This window comes from Dryobates pubescens, chromosome 33 (assembly GCF_014839835.1).
Source record: "Dryobates pubescens isolate bDryPub1 chromosome 33, bDryPub1.pri, whole genome shotgun sequence".
NCBI classification, from domain to species: Eukaryota; Metazoa; Chordata; class Aves; order Piciformes; family Picidae; genus Dryobates; species Dryobates pubescens.
In genome coordinates this window covers 9372201-9391182 of record NC_071644.1, presented here as the reverse complement: position 1 = coordinate 9391182, position 18982 = coordinate 9372201, and the positions used below count along the sequence as shown (strand labels likewise).

Below are 18982 nucleotides of genomic sequence, written 5' to 3'. Positions count from 1 at the left end.
ACCTGCGCGGGGGGGGCGGGCCTCGCCGCCACCGCCTCTCTGGCCGCCGCCACAGCGCCCCGCCCTGTCATGACCCCACCCCACCTCCGGCCCCTTCCGCTGCCCGCCGATAAATTGCCGCAGGAGGGCAGGCGTCTCTGTAGTAAGTGGTGGAGGCGCAGCCGTTATTCCCCCGGCCCGGAGCGAGGGTGGTAGTGCCCGACAAGATGGCGCCGGGGCGCGGTGAGTGCGCGGGGGGGCGGGGCCGGGGGCTCGGGGCGGCAGCCTGTGGCCTCCTCTCGGTGCCTGCGTGGGCGCCCGCGGCCGTGTACAGGCCGCCCGTAGGCTCGGAGCTGTGCTGCTGGCCCGGGGCTTCACCCCGGGCGGGGTACCCACCCGTGCGTGCGTCCACACCGCCTGGTGTATAGGACTGGTATGGGGCCGGCGTAGGGGGTACAGCCCCCCCGCCGCGCGGCTGTGGTGCTGCTTGTAGCCCCTCGGCGTGTGGCAGCCGCCGCCCGTGGGTGTGTTCGGGTGTCCTGTCCGCACGCACACGTGCGCCCCGCTCCCCGTGTGTCTCTATGGATACCTGCACGCACCCACGTGGGCCTCCGCATCCCCGCGCGCACCGATCTGTAGGGGTCCCGGGCTGTGGAACGAGTCGGGGCTGCCGGAGCTGTAGGCACCTCGGGCTCTGGAGGGGCAGCCGGCGTGGGGCTGGAGGACCACCTGCCTGGGTGGTTTGTGCAGTGTTTCCCTCCTCTGTCCCAGCCAAGCGCTCAGCCTGACCGACGCCGGGAGGCAGAGGTTACCTCCTGGGGGCAAGATGAGTGAGTGGCAGAGGGTGTTTGAGCAGAACCTCACCGTTCCCCCGCACTGCCAGCGCAGACGTGCTCGCTGGCCAGGCTCCACTGCCTTCTGCTGCGTGCTGAAGCACCTGGAAGGAGCTGCCCTCACCCAGGTAGGATGAACTCGGGGGCCAGAGGTGGAGGTTTCAACACAAGGTCACTTTTTTGAGGGGGACCATTAGGTGAATCTCCCAGAAACACGAATCAGCTGTGACCCAGTCCCATGCATTTCTACCTGCAAGTCTGAGTTAGTGTTTAACTGATTTTTAAGTTAACTTCTGCTCGTTTAGATCAGCATTTTGCACCCAAACTCTCCAGGTGGCACTTCAGAAGCTGCCATCCCTTTACCCTGTGAGACACCCACCTGTCCCACCTCTTGGCACGCTCAACCTCTGCCTCTCGGACAGGTCCTGCAGGGAGCTGTGCGTGGCCACACGCCTGATTTGGGCATAAATCCCCCAGGTGTTACTTGTCCTTTCTTCCTGAAGTGTTTCCTGCAGCCTTTCCCTGAGCCCCTGTCCTGCCATGCCCTGCAGGGAGCTGAGTACCAGCTGCGCCTCTCCCTTTTCGATGCCACCTACCACCGCTTCTTTGGCAGGACCTGGAGGAGCGCCCAGCGGGCTGCCCGTGCCGCCCCTCCGCGCCCAGCCAGGGCGGCTTTCAACCAGGTGGGTACCTGGGGCCTGGCATCTATGGGCCACTAGTGTGAGCCTGTGATCATCCCATGTGCTGGCAGCTGGGGTTTGGAGTCATCTTGGCAGTTTTTTGGCTGGAAGCTTATGGAACACAGACTGCCAGGAGCCCAGAGTCAGGGAGTCACAGAGCTGCTTGTGTTTGGAGGCTTTTCTGCATCACTGAGTCTAACCCTCAACCCAGGACTGCCAGGGCACTGCCTGGCCATGTCCCTCAGCACCACGTAGCTACAGCTTTGAAATCCCCCTAGGGATGGGGGCTCCACCACTGCCAAGCAGTGCCAGAGGTCATTTACCACAAGCCACTGTCTGGAAGCTGTGATGGTTGTGCCCCTGGCTGTGCAAAGGCATCAGGTAGAGCTCTGCCAGCTCTGACTTCCCTCTTCTCTCTCCTTTCCCATCTCAGACTGTCTACTTCCACACCTCCTTGAACCACCCTGGCATCACTGCTGTTGTGGAAGTGGTGGCAGTAGCTGGGAAAGGGGACCAGGGCTCTCAGTATCTCTCCTGTGGCTTTGGACTCATTCCCCTCTTCAGCAGCCGGTCGGAGGTGACAGACCTGGCCACTGAGGACAGAGCGTAGGTCCCTCTGCTGCCCTGTGGTGGGGCACGCTGGGAACTGGGGTGGTACCATGCATGGCTGGTTTGGGGGGGAGAAGGTTGGTCCTGGGGCTGCAGAAAGAGGGCCAGCATCTAGAGACCTGAAATTCCTCAGTGCTGGGGAGGTGGTGGTGGCTTTGTGGGTGGGGTTTTACTGTGGGTACAGAGTGGGAGGGTGGTCTCTGCTGCTGAGGAGAGCCACTGGGGAAGATGAAGATGTGCTTCCTCACTGCCTGCTGCATCTGTGCTCTCTGCTCCCAGGCTGAAGCTGTACCATGGGACACCACGTGCCTTACTGCACCCACGCTTCCAGGACCCCATGGAGAGTAAGCAGCTGCAGGATGTTGTATCTTGCTGCTTTCTTGGGGGCCTCTCTTCTCCAGATGAGGGCTGTGTGTGTGGTTGGTGTGGCACAGGGTCTGTGTCCTGGTGGTGCCTTGCTGCCAGCTGGGCAAACCCAGCTCTTCCATGGCTCCCAGTGTGTGCTTGTGGGTAAGGATTCCTTCAGCAGCATCACAAGGCCTCCTTTGGTTCTGTTCCTCTTGGGCTGCTTCCTTCAGAGAACAAATACCTGATGGTGATGGAGAAAAGCCACCTGCAGTATGCCCTGAGGACCCACCAGCCCCTGGAGATGGTGTTCCACCTCCTTCCTGAAAACCTGCTGGTGTCTGGGCTGCAGCCCCTCCCTGGCGTGCTGCCGGCGCGCGGGGACGCAGGTAGGGGCTCCTTGCCCTTCCCTGCTGCGGGTCCCCATGGAGGCTGGGGGTGGTGGTGCCAGTAATGCTGCCCCCAGCCACAGTGTGACCTGGGGCCACCTCCTTGTCTTTGCAGCTGACTGCTTGCAGCAGCCCCGGCTGCTGCAGCCGGTCCCCTGCTACCTGGAGAGGCTCTCTGTGCAGCTGGCCCCTTCCCTGGAGGAGTTCGAGGAGCAGCTGCTGGAGCTGCTGAACAGCGATCGCCTGCTGCAGGTCTGGGGGCTGGCTGAGGTCTGGGGGCTTTGCTTCTGGGCCTGCTGGTGCCTGAGTGTCTGTTCTGCTTGGAGCCTCGAGTGCTGCTGCTGTGCCAGCCTTGTGCTCTGCTGCTGGGTGCTTCTGCTTGGGTTTGTTGTGGGCAGCTGGACTCTAATGAGCAGGGGTTGGGTTTGCTCTGCTGTGGGAAGAGCAAAGCTGTAGCAGTGCCTCTTGTGCCTCCTCAGGAGCGGTGCTTGGTGTGGTGGAGGCCACTGGCCAAGTCCTTTGCTTGCCAGGTTGGCACCGATGCTGCCAAGGGAGGGTTAGTTGGACACAAGGACAAACTTCTGTCCTGCAAGTGTGGTCAGAGGTTGGCACAGGCTGCCCAGGGAGGTGGAGTCCCCAGCCCTGGAGGTGTTTGAGCAATGTGTGGCCATGGCCCCCGGGGCTGTGGTTTGGTCACGGTGGTGTTGGGTTGCTGGTTGGAGTTGGCGATCTTGGAGGTCTTCTCCAACCCAACCAGTTCTAAGCTTCTATGAGGATGAAGCTTTAATGTCCCTCAGCTGCTGGGGAGGGGCCCTGTGTCAGGGGGGTTCTGTCAGGGGTGCTGTTAACTCTGCTCTCCTGTGCCAGGCCAATGCTGTGCCGGACGGTGCCAGGCTGGTGGTGCGCGAGCGGCGGCTGCACGTCGGCGTCCACAACGGCCTCCGCTTCCTGCAGCTGCCACAGGTCGCCCTGCTGGTGCCCCAGGCAGAGGTGGCACAGGGCAGCTGCCCACAGCTGCCAAGCTCTGGAACCAGGTAAGAGGTGACCCTCTGGTGCTGCTTCCCTGCCGGCTGGGTGCTGCCCACAGCCACTTCTCCCTCCTGGTGCAGGGGTCAAGCCCTGGTCCTGAGGAGCCGAATCCACCTGAGCGAGATGGTTCCTCACCCGGCCTTCAGGGTCTGCTTCCAGCTGGAGTATGTCTGCTGCAGCTCAGGAGGAGCTGGTGGGAAGGTAGGGCTGGGCAGGGTGTGCTCCTCTCTGGAATTTGGCTGGAAAAGGCTTCCAGGATCATGGAGGTCAACTGCTCTCTAACTCCGGGACTGGTGCTAAGCCATGGCCCTCAGCACCACAGCTCTGTGGCTTTTGAACACCTCCAGGGATGGGGTTCAATCACCTCACTGGGCAGCCTGCTCCACTGAAGTCTCTTCCCATGTCCAAGCTAACTCTCCCCTGGTGCAGCCTCCTCCTGCCACTTTACTTGGGAGAAGAGACCAACCCCTACCTGCCTCTAATCTCCTTCCATGGAGCTGTAGAGAGGGAGGAGGTCTCCCCTCAGCCTCTTTCTCCAGAAGGTGGAGATCTGAGGGGAGCAGGCCCTGCTGTGCCCTCCCTCCTCTGTCCTGCTTGGCCACCCTGCTGCCCACTGCAGGGCCCTGGCCAGGTGCTGCCTGCAGTGCAGGATGCCCTGCCCTGGGCTCCTGGACTCCTCTTAACTGCAGCTGGTTCCAGCTCCCCCATGGCTGTTCCCCTCCATCAGAGCCTGCAGAGGGCTGGAGCAGGGAGGTGCAGTCAGCGGAGGGCAGAAAGAGGAACAAGGCACTGGGAAGTGGGAACTGAGGGGAGGTTTCTGCAGGGTACCAGAGCCTGGATCTGGTGGCACCCTCTCCCCATGCCAGTGGCAAGCTGGGATGCCCATAACTCACCATGATCTCTCTCTTCCCCCAGGCCTTGCCTGGCAGTGCCCGTGGTGAGGTGGGTGACCTGTACTCAGTGTGCTGGGCTGTCTGGAGCCCAGTGCCAGGCTCCAGAGAGGCTGAAGTGGTCCTGCCCCTGCATGGTGGTGCCCACCGTGGGCCCTGCCAGACCTTGGTCTACAGGAGCCCAGGGAGCAGCAGGAGCTCACAAAAGGTAAGGGCTGGCTCCTGTGCCCTGAGCCTGTGGGGATGCTGCTGGAGCTTGAGCAGAGGCTCTTTGCCCAAACGTAGTGAAGCGCTGGCTGGGGGCTGAGTGAAGAGGAGGGTGGCAGCCCCCAGCCCCTGCCAGTGAGCAGCTGTGTTGGTGGATAGACAGCCAGGTGCTGGTGTTCAGTGCTGCCTGGCTTCATGGAAGCACAGAATGGGTTAGGTTGGAAGAGACCTTTCAGATCATGGAGTCCAGCCCTTAACCCAGCACTGCCAGGGCACCACCAACCCAGGGCCCTCAGCACCACAGCTCCATGGCTCTGAAACCCACAGCCTGGGGCAGCCTGGGAAAGGCCTTGGCAACCCTTCTGGGGATAAATTGTTCCCTTGTGCCCACCCTAACCCTCCCCTGGTGCCATGGGTGGGCTCTGATCTCTAAGTGGTTCTGTGCTCATGCACAAGGTGAGCTCCTCACTCCCAGGCCTTCAGCAGGAGGAGGTTGGGGCAGGGCACAGTGGGGTGGCCCAGACAGAGCTGTGCTAAGCTGCATGTGCTGCTGTCTGCTCTGGATGGATGAGTGTCTGTAGAAGCTGCTCAGTGGGATCTTAAGCCAGGTGGCAGTGCAGGTGGCAGGTTGTCTCAAGGACACAGGTATTAAAGCTCAGCCCTCTGGCTCTGCCCCCAGCTGGCACTGCCACCGCTCCGGCCGCAGGGCAGGGCAATACTCCTGGAGGGAGGTTGCCTGTAGCCTGCTGTCTGAAAGCATCTCCCTTGCAGCCCCAGGAGCAGCAGGTGGAGTCTGGGACTGTCCAATTCCACGTTGCCACTGCCTGGGAGGAACATCCTGCGAGTGCTGTGGAGCTGCCGCGCAGCGCCGGGGCCGAGGCGGTGCCCACGCCGGGTGAGTGTGTGCCAGCTCGCTGGCATTTCAGAGCTAGAGCCTGGCACCTGCATGCTGGGGAGGGAGAGCACCCAGCTCTGCTCTGCTCCTCTGGGAACTGCCAGAGCCAGGCTTCCTGCCACTTGAATCCAGCTCCTGCTCTTTCATCGGCAGAGCTGCCCTGTGATAGCTCTGAGCCACAGGTGGCATCCCCGGGGGGGAGCAGCACAGCCCCAGTCCCTCCTGCTCTGTGCCACCCAGGGTTTGGGCTCCACACCCAGGGCAGCCAGCATGCCATGGCTGTGCCAGCAGTGAGTTGCTAGCTTCCAGTGCCATTGCTTCTCCAGTCCCTGGAGCCCTCCAGATGAGAGGGCAGGAGAAGTGGCAGCTGCAGGCCGAGGGAGATGTCAGGTTTAGGGTGAGGCTGGTCAAGGGGCATGGATCAGCAAGCACAGGCTGTGCCAGGCAGTGCTGCTGTGCCTGCCACGAGGTGGCACTGGAACCATGGCTTTGTCACCACAAGCAGCTGGGCAGGCTGCTGGCAGGGATGAGCAGGGTGGAGGGAAGGGCTCTGGACCATGGGGGTTGCTCCGGGTTAGCTGCTGGCACAGCAGGACAGAGCTGAACTACAGCAGTGGTGAAAGTCTCTGTCGTGTGGGGGTGGGCATGGAGCAGCTCTGGCCCTGCTCTGCAGGAGCCACAGCTCTGCCAGCTCAGCCATGCCAGGGTGCAGCCAGCTCTCCCCAGCAGAGTTCACACCCTCCTGGGGCACAGCAGCAGGTGAAAGGAGTGACAGGGGAATAGCACAGGGGGGATGAGAACCTGAAGTATCCTGAAACTTCCACATCTCCTTGGGCATCCCCTGGGGCAGCACTGCATGGCTGGGGGGAGCTGCAGTGCAGGAGCTGCCACTGGCAGCAGTCAGCCCTGTTCCCAGCAGGATAAGGGATGGAGCAGGGCTGTTACCCCCCCAGCCAGCTTGGGCCATGGTGAAACCCCCTGGCTGAGCTGGCTTCACCCCAGGATGTAAGGGGCTGACGGTGGAGGATGCAGCTGCAGCAGCTGGGTCAGGGCCTGCACCTCCACTGCAGCATCTCTCCTGTCCCTGTCTGCAGGTCTGGCAGCCCCTCTGCAAACAATGACCTCCCCACGGGGACCAGGGGTAAGTGCCATGGGCACAGCCCTCCCACTCCTGTCCTGCTGCTGGTTTTCCTGTGGCTGGGAGGCAGCAAGTGTCCTGCTCAGATCCACCTCCTCTGGGGCAGCAGAGTGGACGCTGTGCCAAGGTGCTGGGCAGGCTGCCCTGGGCTCCCCTCACACCCCAGATGGATTTGCCAGGGCAGGGCTGGGTTTGGCAGCCCAGGCTTGCTGGCAGTGGCACACTGTGCTCCCTGCAGAGCTGCTGGGGTTTAAGGAGAGCCAGGAGTCCCCAGGTCCCTCTCTGTGCTCCTCCACATCCTGGGGCAGGGAGCCATGCACACAAGTGTCTCCTGAGCCTTCAGTGCTTTGAATGTCCTGCTGTGTGTTGTCATCCCCTGCCAGGGACAAGGCAGCAGCTGAACAGGCACCAGGGCTGGGGAGCCCCTGGGCAGCCAAGCTGTGCCCCTTGGAGTGGTGCTGCCAGAGCTGCTTTGGCGAGGGGGGCGGCGGTGCCGCGATGCAGGGCTCTGGGCTGGCCCTGGCGCTCAGGCTGCCGTTCCCTGGCAGCTGTCGGTGTCGGAGCTGTCGGCCTCGCCGCGGGGCAGGGATGGATTCCTGGTGCCACAAGGCTGCAGCTCATGGCAGGACTCCACTCACCTGGAGGCTGCTGCAGGCATCACTCACCTGGAGGCCGACCTTGGCTTGCTGGACCCGGAGCCCAGTGGCAGTGACCAGCTGCGGGCACTGCCCTTCACCCCCCTGCAGGTGCCCATTGCGGCCGTGGGGCTGCAGGCAGGCAGGTGATGCTCAGCCTCCCTTCCCCAGCTGCTGCACCCCTGGTGCTGGGTCCCTCCCAGCCCCTTCCCTGTGGCTCACCCCTGCTTCCCTCCAGGTGCCACAGGCCGCCGTCCCGTGCCGCCCTGGCACGCCTGCAGGCCGCTGGCTTCCCGCAGATCCTGGACCGCCACCAGCTGCCGGTGGAGGCCTCGGAGCCCCTGGAGCCGGCGAGCCTCAGCCTGCAGCTGGAGGAGGCTGACCCCCTGCAGGGCAACGAAATCATCCTGCAGTTCCTGGCCTTTGGCAGGTGGGGTGGCAGCTCCCGGGGCAGAATCCTTTCCCAACCCCTCCCCTCTCCATCTGCTCCCCTGCAGAGGTGGCTGCCGTGGAGGCAAAGCCCCAGAAGGTTTTACTGTGCTGCCTTTATCCTTCCCAAGCACTCTTAAATCAGATTCCCAGGATTTTTCGCTCTATCCATTAGCCACAGTGTGGTGGAAAAGCTCCTTACTGCTGTTGCTGCATGCATGTGGAGCTGAGAGTCAGCACCTGTGGGGGTGGCTGGGGTTGGGCTGGATGAGGCCCCACTGGTGGCTTGTTGTGCTGTGCAGAGGTAAAATGCTGCCTTCCCCAGGCTCCTCTGCTGCAGCATATGGTGGGAGACAGCTGGAATGATGAAGCTTTTTGGAGAGGCAGAGCAGGCCATATGCCTGCTGCCTTCAGAGGGCTGCAGGCACTTGTGATGCCGCTGAGCTGCTCCGGTTCTGCCTCCCCACACGTGCCACACGCTCGAGGAGCTCGTGATGGAGGCAGCACTGCTCCAGCAGCTCACCTCACCCCTCTCTCTCCCTCAAGGGACACCAGGGATGGCACAGAGGGGACGTGGCCAGGGACCATATTCCTCACCTTCCAGTTCTATCGTTTCCCACCGGTCACCACTGCCCGGCTGCAGCTGCTCGGCGCTGAGCAGGGGGCGGCGCAGCTCCTCGTGCAGCTCGACAAGGATGGGACCCTCAGCACTGGTAAGCCCTGGGAGCCTCCTGGGGCTGCTCTGCAGCCATCAGACTCAGCCCTGTCCTGTGTGAAGCCAGACAAGGGGCAGGGTTGGGCTGGTTTGCATCTGGGAGGCTGCTGGCTCCTGCTGCAGCTCAGCCCTTGCAGAAGAAAGGCCACAGGTGGGAGTGCAGTGCCCAAAGTTTGCAGCTCTGCTCCTGGCTCAGTGCTGCTCTTGTGTCTTGCTTCTGGTCTCCAGAGACACCAACCTCTTGTTGGAGCTCCTTCTGCTCTGGAGCTGGGAGAGTGTCCAGGCAGTGTTTCCATGGGAGGGTGCCAGTCCCAGGGGACCTTGGACCTTGCTAATTGACTGCTGAGTTCATTAAGTGAAGGAGGATGCCTGTGTGAGCCAGCAGGCTGCTCTGGTGCAGGAGGTGTCCCTGTGCCAGTTGCTGTGCTGGTGGCAGCTCCCTCTGTGTGTCTCAGGGCCCCCAGGGCTGCAGCTGCGGTACATGGTGGACCCTGGGTGCCTGCGGCCCGGGGAGCAGCGCTGGTTCCTGCGCTACCTGGCGGAGCACAGCCTCCAGATCGACGTCTGGGATGGAGACTCCCTGCTCCTCGTTGGCTCCGCTGCTGTTCAGCTGCAGGTACTGGCCAGACGGGGAGGTGCTGCCCAAACTGGGGCTCTTCCCCCTCAAGCCCCCAGGAAAGCTGCTGAAGGAGACCCTCTGTAGTGTGAGGAGGGTTCAGGAGCTGCCCTTTCCCCTTAGTGCCCTGCTGAGTGCTGCTGTGCTACCCTTGTGTCTCCTGCAATGGAGTCTGGCAGCCCCTGTGCCCCGGCTGCTGCCAGCCTGGCAGGCCGCTCCCGGTGGGATTTGTCTTCTCCCTGGCAGCGATGGCAAAGCTTTGGCTTTGCCCCCCTTCCCTGGAGCTCCTGTGGGATTGAGCTAACCCCCCCAGAGCCCTTCCCCTCCCAGGCTCCCCAGTAAGGCCTTTCCCTGCTGTCCCCAGCCGCTGCTGCGGCAGGGCCGGGCGGCCGTGCGGACGCACCACGAGCTGGCGGTGAGCCGTGCGGAGTACGAGCAGGACACCGCGGTGCTGGGCAGGGAGGCTCTGCGGCACGGAGCCCTGCGGCCCCTCGGCGTCTGCGTGCTGCTCAGGGGCCACCTGCACCTCTGCCTGGCCAACGTTGGTAAGGGCTCCCAGGGCTGCTGGCACCGGTGCCCCTCAGCGGGCATCCCCGGCGCTGGCTGCGGCCCTGCGTGCTGTGGCGCTCGGAGGGGGTGGGGTGGTGAGACCTGCCCGGGGCTGCGCCCAAACCAAACCCAGGCTGCGAGGACCTCGCTCTCCCCAGCCCCTGCTGGCTGGCTCTCTAATTCCCTGTCCTATAAAGCCTGGGGCCTCCAGGTACCAGACCCTTCTCTCCTGAGCAGAGATGAGCTGCTCTGAGGGGCTCCGAGGCCCTCCTGTCCCTGCCTCGCCTGCAGAGGGTCGATAAGCTCCTGGGAAGGAGGAGCTGAGCTGCACAGCCTGGGAGGGCTCCAGCTCACCCTGCAGAGCAGAGGAGCTGCTCCAGCACAGCAGCTGCCCTGGGACTGGGATTTTTCTGCCCTGTCCTCTTTCTTTAAGCACCAAAGTGCTGTGCTTAGAGCCAGCACCGAGAGCTTGGTGCCCTTGGGCACCAAGTACCCAGCGGGTTTAGAGCTCTGCTTGGCGCAGCCTGTGCAGGAGGGTGGGTGGCAACAGGAGTGGGGATCTGGCAGCATGTGGCTGTGGCACAGCTGGGGATGAGAGCGCAGAAATGACTCCCAGAGATGGCAAGGGGCTAGGCTGAGGGTGATGCCATGCTTGTGCTGCTGCTCCATGTCTGGGTGGTTGGCTGTGTGGTGGCCACAGCAATGGGCACCAGAGGGGGCACTGCAGGGCTTGCAGAGCACCAGCTGCAGGCAGACAGCAGCTCCTGCTTCTCACACCCTCTGGAAGGGGAAAACCCTTGCCATGGACTTCCACTCACCCCTGGCTCTGCCTGTGGCAGGGCACCCGTGTGAGGAGACCCCAGGGCAGCTGCCATCCCCATTGCCATCCCGCTCCTGCCACGTGTCGGGTGCTGCCAACGTCTCAGCTGGTAGCTGGTTACCTTTGCATGCTGCTGGTGAGTCCTGCTGGGCTGGGGCTTGGGTTGGCAGTCTGCCACCATGGTGCCAGTGCTGCACCCCTAGCTGTGGGGCATCCGTCCCCTTTCCCTGCCCTACAGCGTGGGGGGTCCCCGGTCAGTGCCATGCTGCTCTCCGCCCACAGGCGGGCAGGTGTCACGGGCACGGAGGTTGGTGGAGCTGGACAGTGAGCTGGCAGCTGCCCTGCAGAGCCGCCGGGCAGGGGCACAGCTGCCAGCCCCAGCCGCCGGCGAGGCCCTGGGCGTTCGCCAGCGCAAGCTGCGGCGCATGGCGCTGGTGCGGCAGCAGGAGGGTGCCAGCGGTGCGAGGATGCCCCAGCGCTCGGTGAGGAGAGGGGTGCCAGGGGCTGGCTGTGCCAGGCTGGCTCTGGGATGACGGCTTTCTCCTCGCTGGCAGGAGCAGCGTGCCCAGCACCTGCGGGACCTGCAGATCGTCGATGCCTACCGGGACCACACCAAGGGGGAGAGCATCGCCCAGGCCCTGTGCCAGGCCATCACTGCCACCCACACGGTGCACGCGGTGCTGGGCACGGCCGAGTTCTTCGAGTTCACCCTGAGGAACCCCTGCAGCGTGCAGCACACTGTGACCATCGAGGTCGACCACCCTGAGCTCAGGTGGGGGCTCGGGCGGCGCCTCCCTGCGCGAGGCGATGCCAGGGAGGCAGCAGGCAGCAGCGCTGCCCTCTGCCGCCCCTGCAGCGTGGTCCTGGACCCGCGGGAGTGGCGCCACTTCAAGCAGCTGACCAGGAGCTCCACGCCGGTGGAGGAGGAGCTGTTCCACCTGCGGGAGGACCGCAAGCCTCAGGTCTACCTGCGGCCCCGCGAGGCCCTGCGCATCCCCTTCAAGTACCAGAGCTTCTCCGCCGACCCCGCGCTCAGCACCGCCCAGGTGGGCCGGGGACCCCCTCCCGAGCCCCTGCCCTGGGCTGCTGGCCGCCAAGGGCTGCACCTCAGACCCCTCTCGCCCCGCAGGGGCCGGCTGGGCTGGAGGCTGGTGCCGGCGTGGCCGCCCTGGGGAAGGGGGAGGGCAGGCAGGCGAAGCACATCCAGGTGAGGGCACGGGGTGGGAGCGCTCAAGGGGCCGTCTGGAGGAGCAGCATCTCTCCTGCCAGTCTCTGAGCCTCTCTGCTGCCCCTGGGGCAGGTCTGCTTCCAGGGGAGCAGGGGCAAGCCCCTGGCCCTGCTGCGGGTGCAGGTGGAGCCGCAGCCGCACGTGGTGGACCAGACCTTCCGCTTCTACCAGCCTGAGCTCACCTTCCTGAAGAAGACCATTCGGCTGCCCCCCTGGCACACCCTCCCTGGTGAGCCTGTGCTGTGCCCATTGATGGGCTCCTGGAGCACACCGCTGCTGCTTTGCCCTCTCATGGCCTTGGGCTCCCTGTTTGCTCCTCGTTTGCCACTGATGGGATCCCTGATGCCCGCCCCTGGTAGCCCAGCACCAGGGATTCTGGCCTGCAGCCGGCACGGGGCAGACCCTGAGTCTGCTTTCACCTTGGTCTCTCTGCAGGGGCACCGGTGGGGATGCCAGGAGAGGAGCCCCAGCTGTTTGTTCGCTGCAGTGACCCCAACATCATTTGTGAGACCAAGAACATGGTACTGGTGACCCTTGGCATCACTCTGCCCCTCCTGTCACCCTGCTGGGGGTGGCTTCTCTTCCCTGTGCCAGAGATCTGTGCTGGGTAACTCTGGGGCAGTGGGAATGGCCATGCCATGGGCTAGGCCTAGCCCAGATTGCTTAGCATCCTGCCCAAGCACAGCCTTTGCTTTCTGTGCAGCTGCCTGGGGGGGTGGGGAGGAGCCCCTGGGGTCCTCCTTAGCTGCTGGGCTCTGGTTTCTGCTCACAGGGCCCAGGTGAGCCGCAGGACATCTTCTTAAAAGTGGCTGGAGGACCAAGCCCCCAGATCAAGAAGTTCTTTGTGGCTATTTACACGTGAGTAGGCCTCCACAAAGGGCTCAGCACCCACCCTGAGCATGCAGCCGGGCAGGGGGGAGCTCACAGTGGCTCTGCTGGGCTGCAGGCAGTGGGCAGGAGGCTTCCCAAACTGTTTGCAGCTTAGTGCTTTCCTTCTGTTTGCTTTTGACTGTTCTCTTCCCCCCCAGTAATTAGGGCTTCACACTGTTCCCTTTCCCTCTAAATAGTCAGGTTTGGGTTGTGCTTTGCTCCTCTAAACAGAGGCTGGCACCCTCCCTTCTCCCTCTGTGAGCAGGGTGTGCCCCTTCCTCTTCCCCTCTAAGCAGCCAGGTTCAGAGTGTTCTGTGCCTCTCAAAGGAGTTCCACAGCCCTCTCTCTTCCTCCAAAGCTGGGAGCCTCCCCGGCCAGCCCCTCCTGAGCCAGCTGCGCTCTCCGCCTTGGGTGATGCTTTAGGGACGGGTGGCACCAAAATGGGTTCCTCAGAGGCTCCCCCCCGGGCTCCCTGCTTGCCATTTTCCTGCTGTGGGTGAGCACCATCCCCCTGTGCCGCAGGGATGCCTGGCTGGCAGTGCCCACGCAGATCTGGCAGTTCTACCTGCACTCCCTGCAGCGCCTGGACCTGAGCGGCACGGCCGGGCAGCTCGCCCGCCTCTCGCTGCTGCTGCGCGGCACCGCCGCCCCCCGCAGGGTGCAGGCCTTCACCTCCCACCCCCACGAGCTGCAGGTACCCCCACGGGTGGCCACGGGGCTGGCAGGGTCCTGCGTGGCAAACTGGGGGCTGCCCTGGGCCAGCACAGGAAGGGGGGAGGCAGCCCACGGAAGGGTTGGGTGCCAGGGGCTGTGGTGATGGTCTGGGTAGGGCCATTGGCAAACCCCCCAAGGGCAAATTCCCTGCCTGAAGCAGGGCTGGCTTGGCCCCCCCTCAGCTCCCCTGGGTGTGAGCAGAGGGCACAAGCTGCAGCCTGGGCTGCAAAGCTGGGGAGAGGGAAATTTCCAGGCCAGGGATAGGACCTGGGTCTTGTCCTTCTGGACATGAGGTCTGAAGCCGGTGCTGGAGTGTGGCCGAGGGTGGGATTCCATGGCAGTGGGGTTCCAGAGGTGTGCAGGTGCTGGGGGGCAGTCAGGTCTGCCCTGTGCTCCAGGTGGAGCCATCCCAGCCCTTGGTGGTGCTTCCTGCAGGTGGACCCAGCCGGTGCCTTCCTGCTCCCTGCCAACGCGGCGCAGGAGCTGTCCCTGGGCGTGCGGCCCCGCAGGGCTGGCACCAGGTTCATCTACCTCAACCTGGTGGATGTGGAGTCTCACCAGCTGGTGTCCTCCTGGCTGCTCTGCCTCTCCTGCAGGCAGCCTCTCCTCTCCAAGGTATGGTGGCAGTCACTCTCAGGTGGTGCCAGACTGGTGGCTGATGCCCTGGGGCTGGTGCCTCCCACCCTGGGCACACATTTAGCCTTCAGGTGATGGAGGCATCTGAGGGTTTCAGTAAAGCATCTTCTAGGCTGTTTGGAGGGCAGTGCCATGCTGAGTGTCACTGAAGCATTCCTAGTTGTGAGGTTAAAGCCACAGCAGTGCTGGTGAAGGCCTTGCCTCAGAAGCCCTTGGTACTGGGGAGGCTCAGGCTGGCATTGAAACCAATGTCCTACCCACTGCCAGGCTGTCTCCAGTGCCATGGGGTATTCTGAGTGGGCACCACAGCACTCTCTGTGGATGTCCCTGAAGTAGCTGGGGAATGAGCTGCCCTGTGCCAGCTGCTCCCCTGGCCCTTTGTCCTTTGGGCTTGTGACTGCTTTGCCACAGTACTGGTGGCAGTGCCAGGAGGATGCTTTGGCTCAGGTGAGTTTTCTTTTGTACCTGCTGGCAGGGACAGAACATAAGGCTCAGTGCTCCCACATGCCCTGGCATGGCACTGTGCAGGGGGCACTCTGGTTGGTCTGGGGGAGTGCCCATGGCTCACTCATGCTGTAGGCAACCTCTGCCACGGCTTCTGCCCACCCTGCAGGTGTTTGAGATCTCTCTGCCCGTGGGGGGCAGCTGCCACAAGCGCATCACCTACACCAACCCCTACCCCTCGCCCCGGCTCTACTTCCTGGGCACCAACCGCCCTGACCTGCTGCGCTTCAGGGAGGACTCCTTCCAGGTACCCCCTGCCAGCTGCCAGGCAGCCCATGTGCTGCTGGCTTCCCAGCTGCTGGGCTGGGGAGGGCAGAGGGGAGCAGGGGTCCCTGCTGCCCTGTGTGCTGTCCCGCAGGTGGCCGGGGGGGAGGTGTACAGCATCGGCCTGCGCTTCGCCCCGGGCCGGGCGCCCGGCCAGGAGGAGATCCTGATCCACATCAACGACCACGAGGACAAGAACGAGGAGACCTTCTGTGTCAGGGTCCTCTACCACTGAGCCTGCTGGGCTCTGCTGGCACTGCCCCCTGGGGATGCCAGAGTCTCTCCCATGGAGGGCAGGCGCCAGACTGGGATGCCCAGCGGTGCCCTGAGCCCTGGCGGTGCCAGCCGGCTCCAGCTGCACAGCCTGGGCAGAGCCAAGGTTTGGTGCCATGGGCCTGGGGTCTCTGATTATTTTGTGGAGCTTTTGCTGTCTTTTAGGCACTTTGGGATCTTTTTTAGCTCAAACTGTTTGCAGATATTCTTCAGAGTATTTTTTTAAGCCTTTTGTGTCCTGCACCACCCCCAGGCTGCCCTGGGGGCTTTGGGGGCTTCCTACTCATCCTTGAGCCAATAAAGTTGCAGTGCAGAGCTGGCAGGGTGCTGGCATCTCCTTCCAGGGGAGGTGGTCCTCGGTGTCCCTGTCCTGCAGAGGCAAGAGCTGAGCTTGCTGTGCCAGTGGTGCTGTGGTGAGGCAGTGCTGGGGGTCCCCTGTGTCCCCTCAGGGCAGGGGACTGTGGAGGGGAGTGATGGGAAAAGGAGCTGCAGGCTGACACCTCTGGGGCTGATGTTGGCCTCTCACCACGTTGCCATCTTGCTTGTTGGGTGTTAAAAGGTCCTCCCCTCCCTTCCTCACTGCTTCATAGCACAGCTCTTGCTGTTCTCTCACACCAGGATGTTTGGCTCACTGTGGAGAGGGGGCAAAACCAGAGAGGTGGTGGGGAAAAAACTTGAGGAGGGGAGGCTGACACTGGAGATGAAGAAATTCTTGACAGTGAGGGTGGTGAGACACTGGAACAGGCTGTGGCTGCCCCCTCCCTGGAGGTGCCCAAGGCCAGGCTGGATGAGGCCTTGAGCCACCTGGGCAGGTGGGAGGGGTCCCTGCCCAGGGCAGGGGGCTGGAGCTGGATGAGCTTTAAGGTCCCAGCCCCATCCACTCCATGTAAAAGGCAGGTGAGGCAGGCAAAAGGGGGAGAGGGTTCCCTGCCCCTCTGCTGCTGTGCCTGGGCTGTGGGCAGCCACCCTCTGCAGCCTGGTGCTGGTGGGAGCCTGGGCAGGCTGATGGGAGCTGGCAGCTGCTCCTGCACCAGTGCTGGCTGTGGCTGTGCTGGGTGATTAAAGTGGATTAGCTGAATAATTCTCATTTTGTGTTCAGAGCAGGATCTTTCTGCAGGCTGCTGAGGGAGCTGCTGCTTCACCCCAGGCTGGGGAGGCAGCTCCAGTGCCAGGAGTTCGCAGGCACTGGTAAATGATGTGCCAGGGGCAGGGGATGGTGGCCTGGGTACATGAGCTGAGCCATGCTGCTGCTGAATGTGACCCCTCCAAAGCAGGGCTTGGGCCCAAGCCCTGCAGCCTGGCTGTTAAGTAGCAAACTCCTGCATGGGGGATGGAGGTGGTCTGTGTCCAGCTGCTGCAGGAGGGACCTGGGCACCCATGCCAGCTCCACCTGGATGGTGCTGCCAGGAGCAAGGGCTGGTGAATGAAGCCTCTGGGCAGAGCTGCTTTGGGAAGCTGAGTTGAGGATGCAATGGGGGGAGGGAAGGTGCTCTGCAGAGCCTCAGGTCCCCAGCACTGCAGAGCTGCTGTGAGCTGCTGCTGATGCTGCTGTGGGGTGACTGCACCTGCAGGAAGCTCTGCAGCTCAAGTGAGGTGCAGGAAACCAGGAGCTGCTCAGGGTGAGGGGGTGGCACAGTTGGGGTTCTCCTTTCCTCCTGCATTCCCAGGGAGGGAGCAGGCAGGAGCTCTGTGCCATGCTCCAGCCTGGGACACCTCCTCAGCCAGGGTTGGTCCTGGGGCAGCAAGACCTCATCTGGGGAGCCAAGAGCCTCTGGGGGTGTGAGGTGTGCCACGAGCTCCAGCAGCAGACTGTTTAACCCACAGGCCCTGGGGCAGCTGCAGCTGCTGCTGCAGGAGCAGAGGCTGTGCTGGAGCTGCTCCTTGGGCTGGAGTTGCTTAATGAAGTCATCTCACTAATGACAAACAGCACCACGTGCCCTGCATGCAGCTTGTTGTTCTCTTCCCATTTCATTCATGGCAGGAAGGAGATTGGATTCCAGACGTCATTAATTCACCCTCAAAATCTTGGCTCCCCTCTCCTCACCGAGCAGGCAGGGAAGGAAAGGCTGGGAAGCACTTCCTGGGGTTTCCATGACTCAGGAGTCAGGACTGGGGGGTGGGGGCTGCCCTTGCCTCGCTGCTGGGATGCCCAGGGGGTGCTGGCACGTGTGGCACTGCTCCAGCACCTTCCTCTTCAGCTGTGGGGAGGTGAGCAGGGCACCTGTCCTGGGATGGTTCCCCTCTGGCTCCTGCTGCTTGCATGTCCCACCCTGGGTGGGGTGGGTGGAAAAGCCTCCTCCCAAGCCCTTTGCTTACCCAGACAGGAGCTGTGCTGCTGCCGCAGTGCCTGAACTTTGCTGATGCTCAGAGCAAACAACCTCTGTGGGGCTGTGCTGGGAGCAGGCAGGAAGCTGCCTTCCCCCAGAGCAGGGCTGGCTGCCTGGCACTGGCCTCAGAGGTGAGGGCCAGGTGCAAGGCAGTGCAGGAGCAGCAGGGGAGGAGGGAAAATGAGTAAATTGCAGCCCCCCAGCTCCTGGCCTTGTGCTCAGGGCAGGGAGGGACTGCTGGAAGAGGACAGAGACAAGAACATAAACAAAGGGAAAGGAAGAAGGGAGCTGGGGGCCAAGGCTTCTGCAGCAGCTCTCTGCCCCTTTGAGGCTGGGAGCTGGGCACCAGAGCTGCCCAGGCTTCAGCCTCAAACTTTTAAACCCAGCTTGGTTTTCCCTTTGTGCCAAAGGGATTGCACCTGCCTGAGCACCCTGGTGGCAGCAGCTCCCTTGGGGGGCTGAAATGAGCACTTAGTCTCTGCCAAGCTGGGAGCTGCTGGGCACCTCTGGCACCATAGCACCAAGCAAACACTCTGCAGCCTGCTGCTGAGCTTTGGCTGTGGCACAGGTGGCTGCACCCTCATTTTGGTTCCTGTGGCAGCTGAGCCCAAGTGCCCCCCAAACCCCATTCCCCACCTGGGGCTGGGGCCCTGAATCTGCTCCCTGCAGGGTTGCCCCCAGGAGCAGCCAGGGGTGCCTAGTGCTGCAGAGCATCACCCTGGCACTTCCAGAGGAGCTGTTGTGCTTCTGCAGCCTGAAATGAGGTTTTGTTTTGAATGCATTATTCATTTCCTGGGGAAAGGTCAAGCTCTCACTGAAACACTTTCAGTCACCTGCCAGGGAGGGATTAGTGTTTGGCTCTGGCAGGCACAGGGTAACTCACTTGCTGCTGTGTGCCATCGTTGTAGGGGCAGTGCCAGCAGTGGGCTTGACTGGCTGTGCCTCTCCCCAGCATCCTCCCCTTGCCTCTGACTGCAGGGGGAGAGCAGGAAAGTGCCAGAAAGTGAGGGGAAGGTGTGGGGGCTGCTGGCCAGTGCTAAGATCATCTCAAGGATCTCCTGCTGACCTCTTCTCCCTTGCCAGCTCCTGTGCCAAGCAGCAGTCACAGTTCCCTCTTGTCCCCTGGAAGTTCAGACCCCCTCCTCCAAGGTGCAAGATGCTCATCCCCAGAGAGCAGCCTCCTCTGCTCGCTCAGCCCTGGCCCAGCTGTGGCACAGCAGCCCTGCTCTGGGATTTGGGGAGGCTGATCCCTGCCTCTCCCACACACCTCCCTGAAAGCTCAGCAGGGGCTTGCTAAACCCTGGCTTGAAGGGCTGCAAACTGCAACTCAAGCTGCTCTTCATGGATCTCTTCGAGATCAAGGCTGTCAAATACCAGGCTCAAAATCCTTTCTCCAGCAAGAGCAACT

At 62.8% G+C, this 18982-nt stretch overlaps 1 protein-coding gene across 1 annotated transcript; it reads left to right on the top strand.

Moving 5' to 3' along the window:
* The first annotated feature begins 115 nt into the window (after positions 1-115).
* NPHP4 (nephrocystin 4) lies at positions 116-15353 on the top strand. The gene is given in 28 exon segments (XM_054175849.1): positions 116-222; positions 751-940; positions 1364-1495; positions 1926-2098; positions 2381-2445; positions 2680-2835; positions 2951-3087; positions 3703-4065; positions 4780-4962; positions 5733-5862; positions 6951-6997; positions 7543-7775; positions 7868-8059; positions 8605-8771; positions 9229-9389; positions 9754-9934; positions 10778-10894; positions 11041-11240; positions 11313-11530; positions 11615-11804; positions 11888-11965; positions 12059-12215; positions 12422-12507; positions 12759-12844; positions 13379-13550; positions 14006-14185; positions 14820-14957; positions 15069-15353. Coding segments are annotated over 27 exon segments (4218 nt in total). The 5' UTR covers positions 116-222; positions 751-805; the 3' UTR covers positions 15210-15353.
* Positions 15354-18982: the final 3629 nt, after the last annotated feature.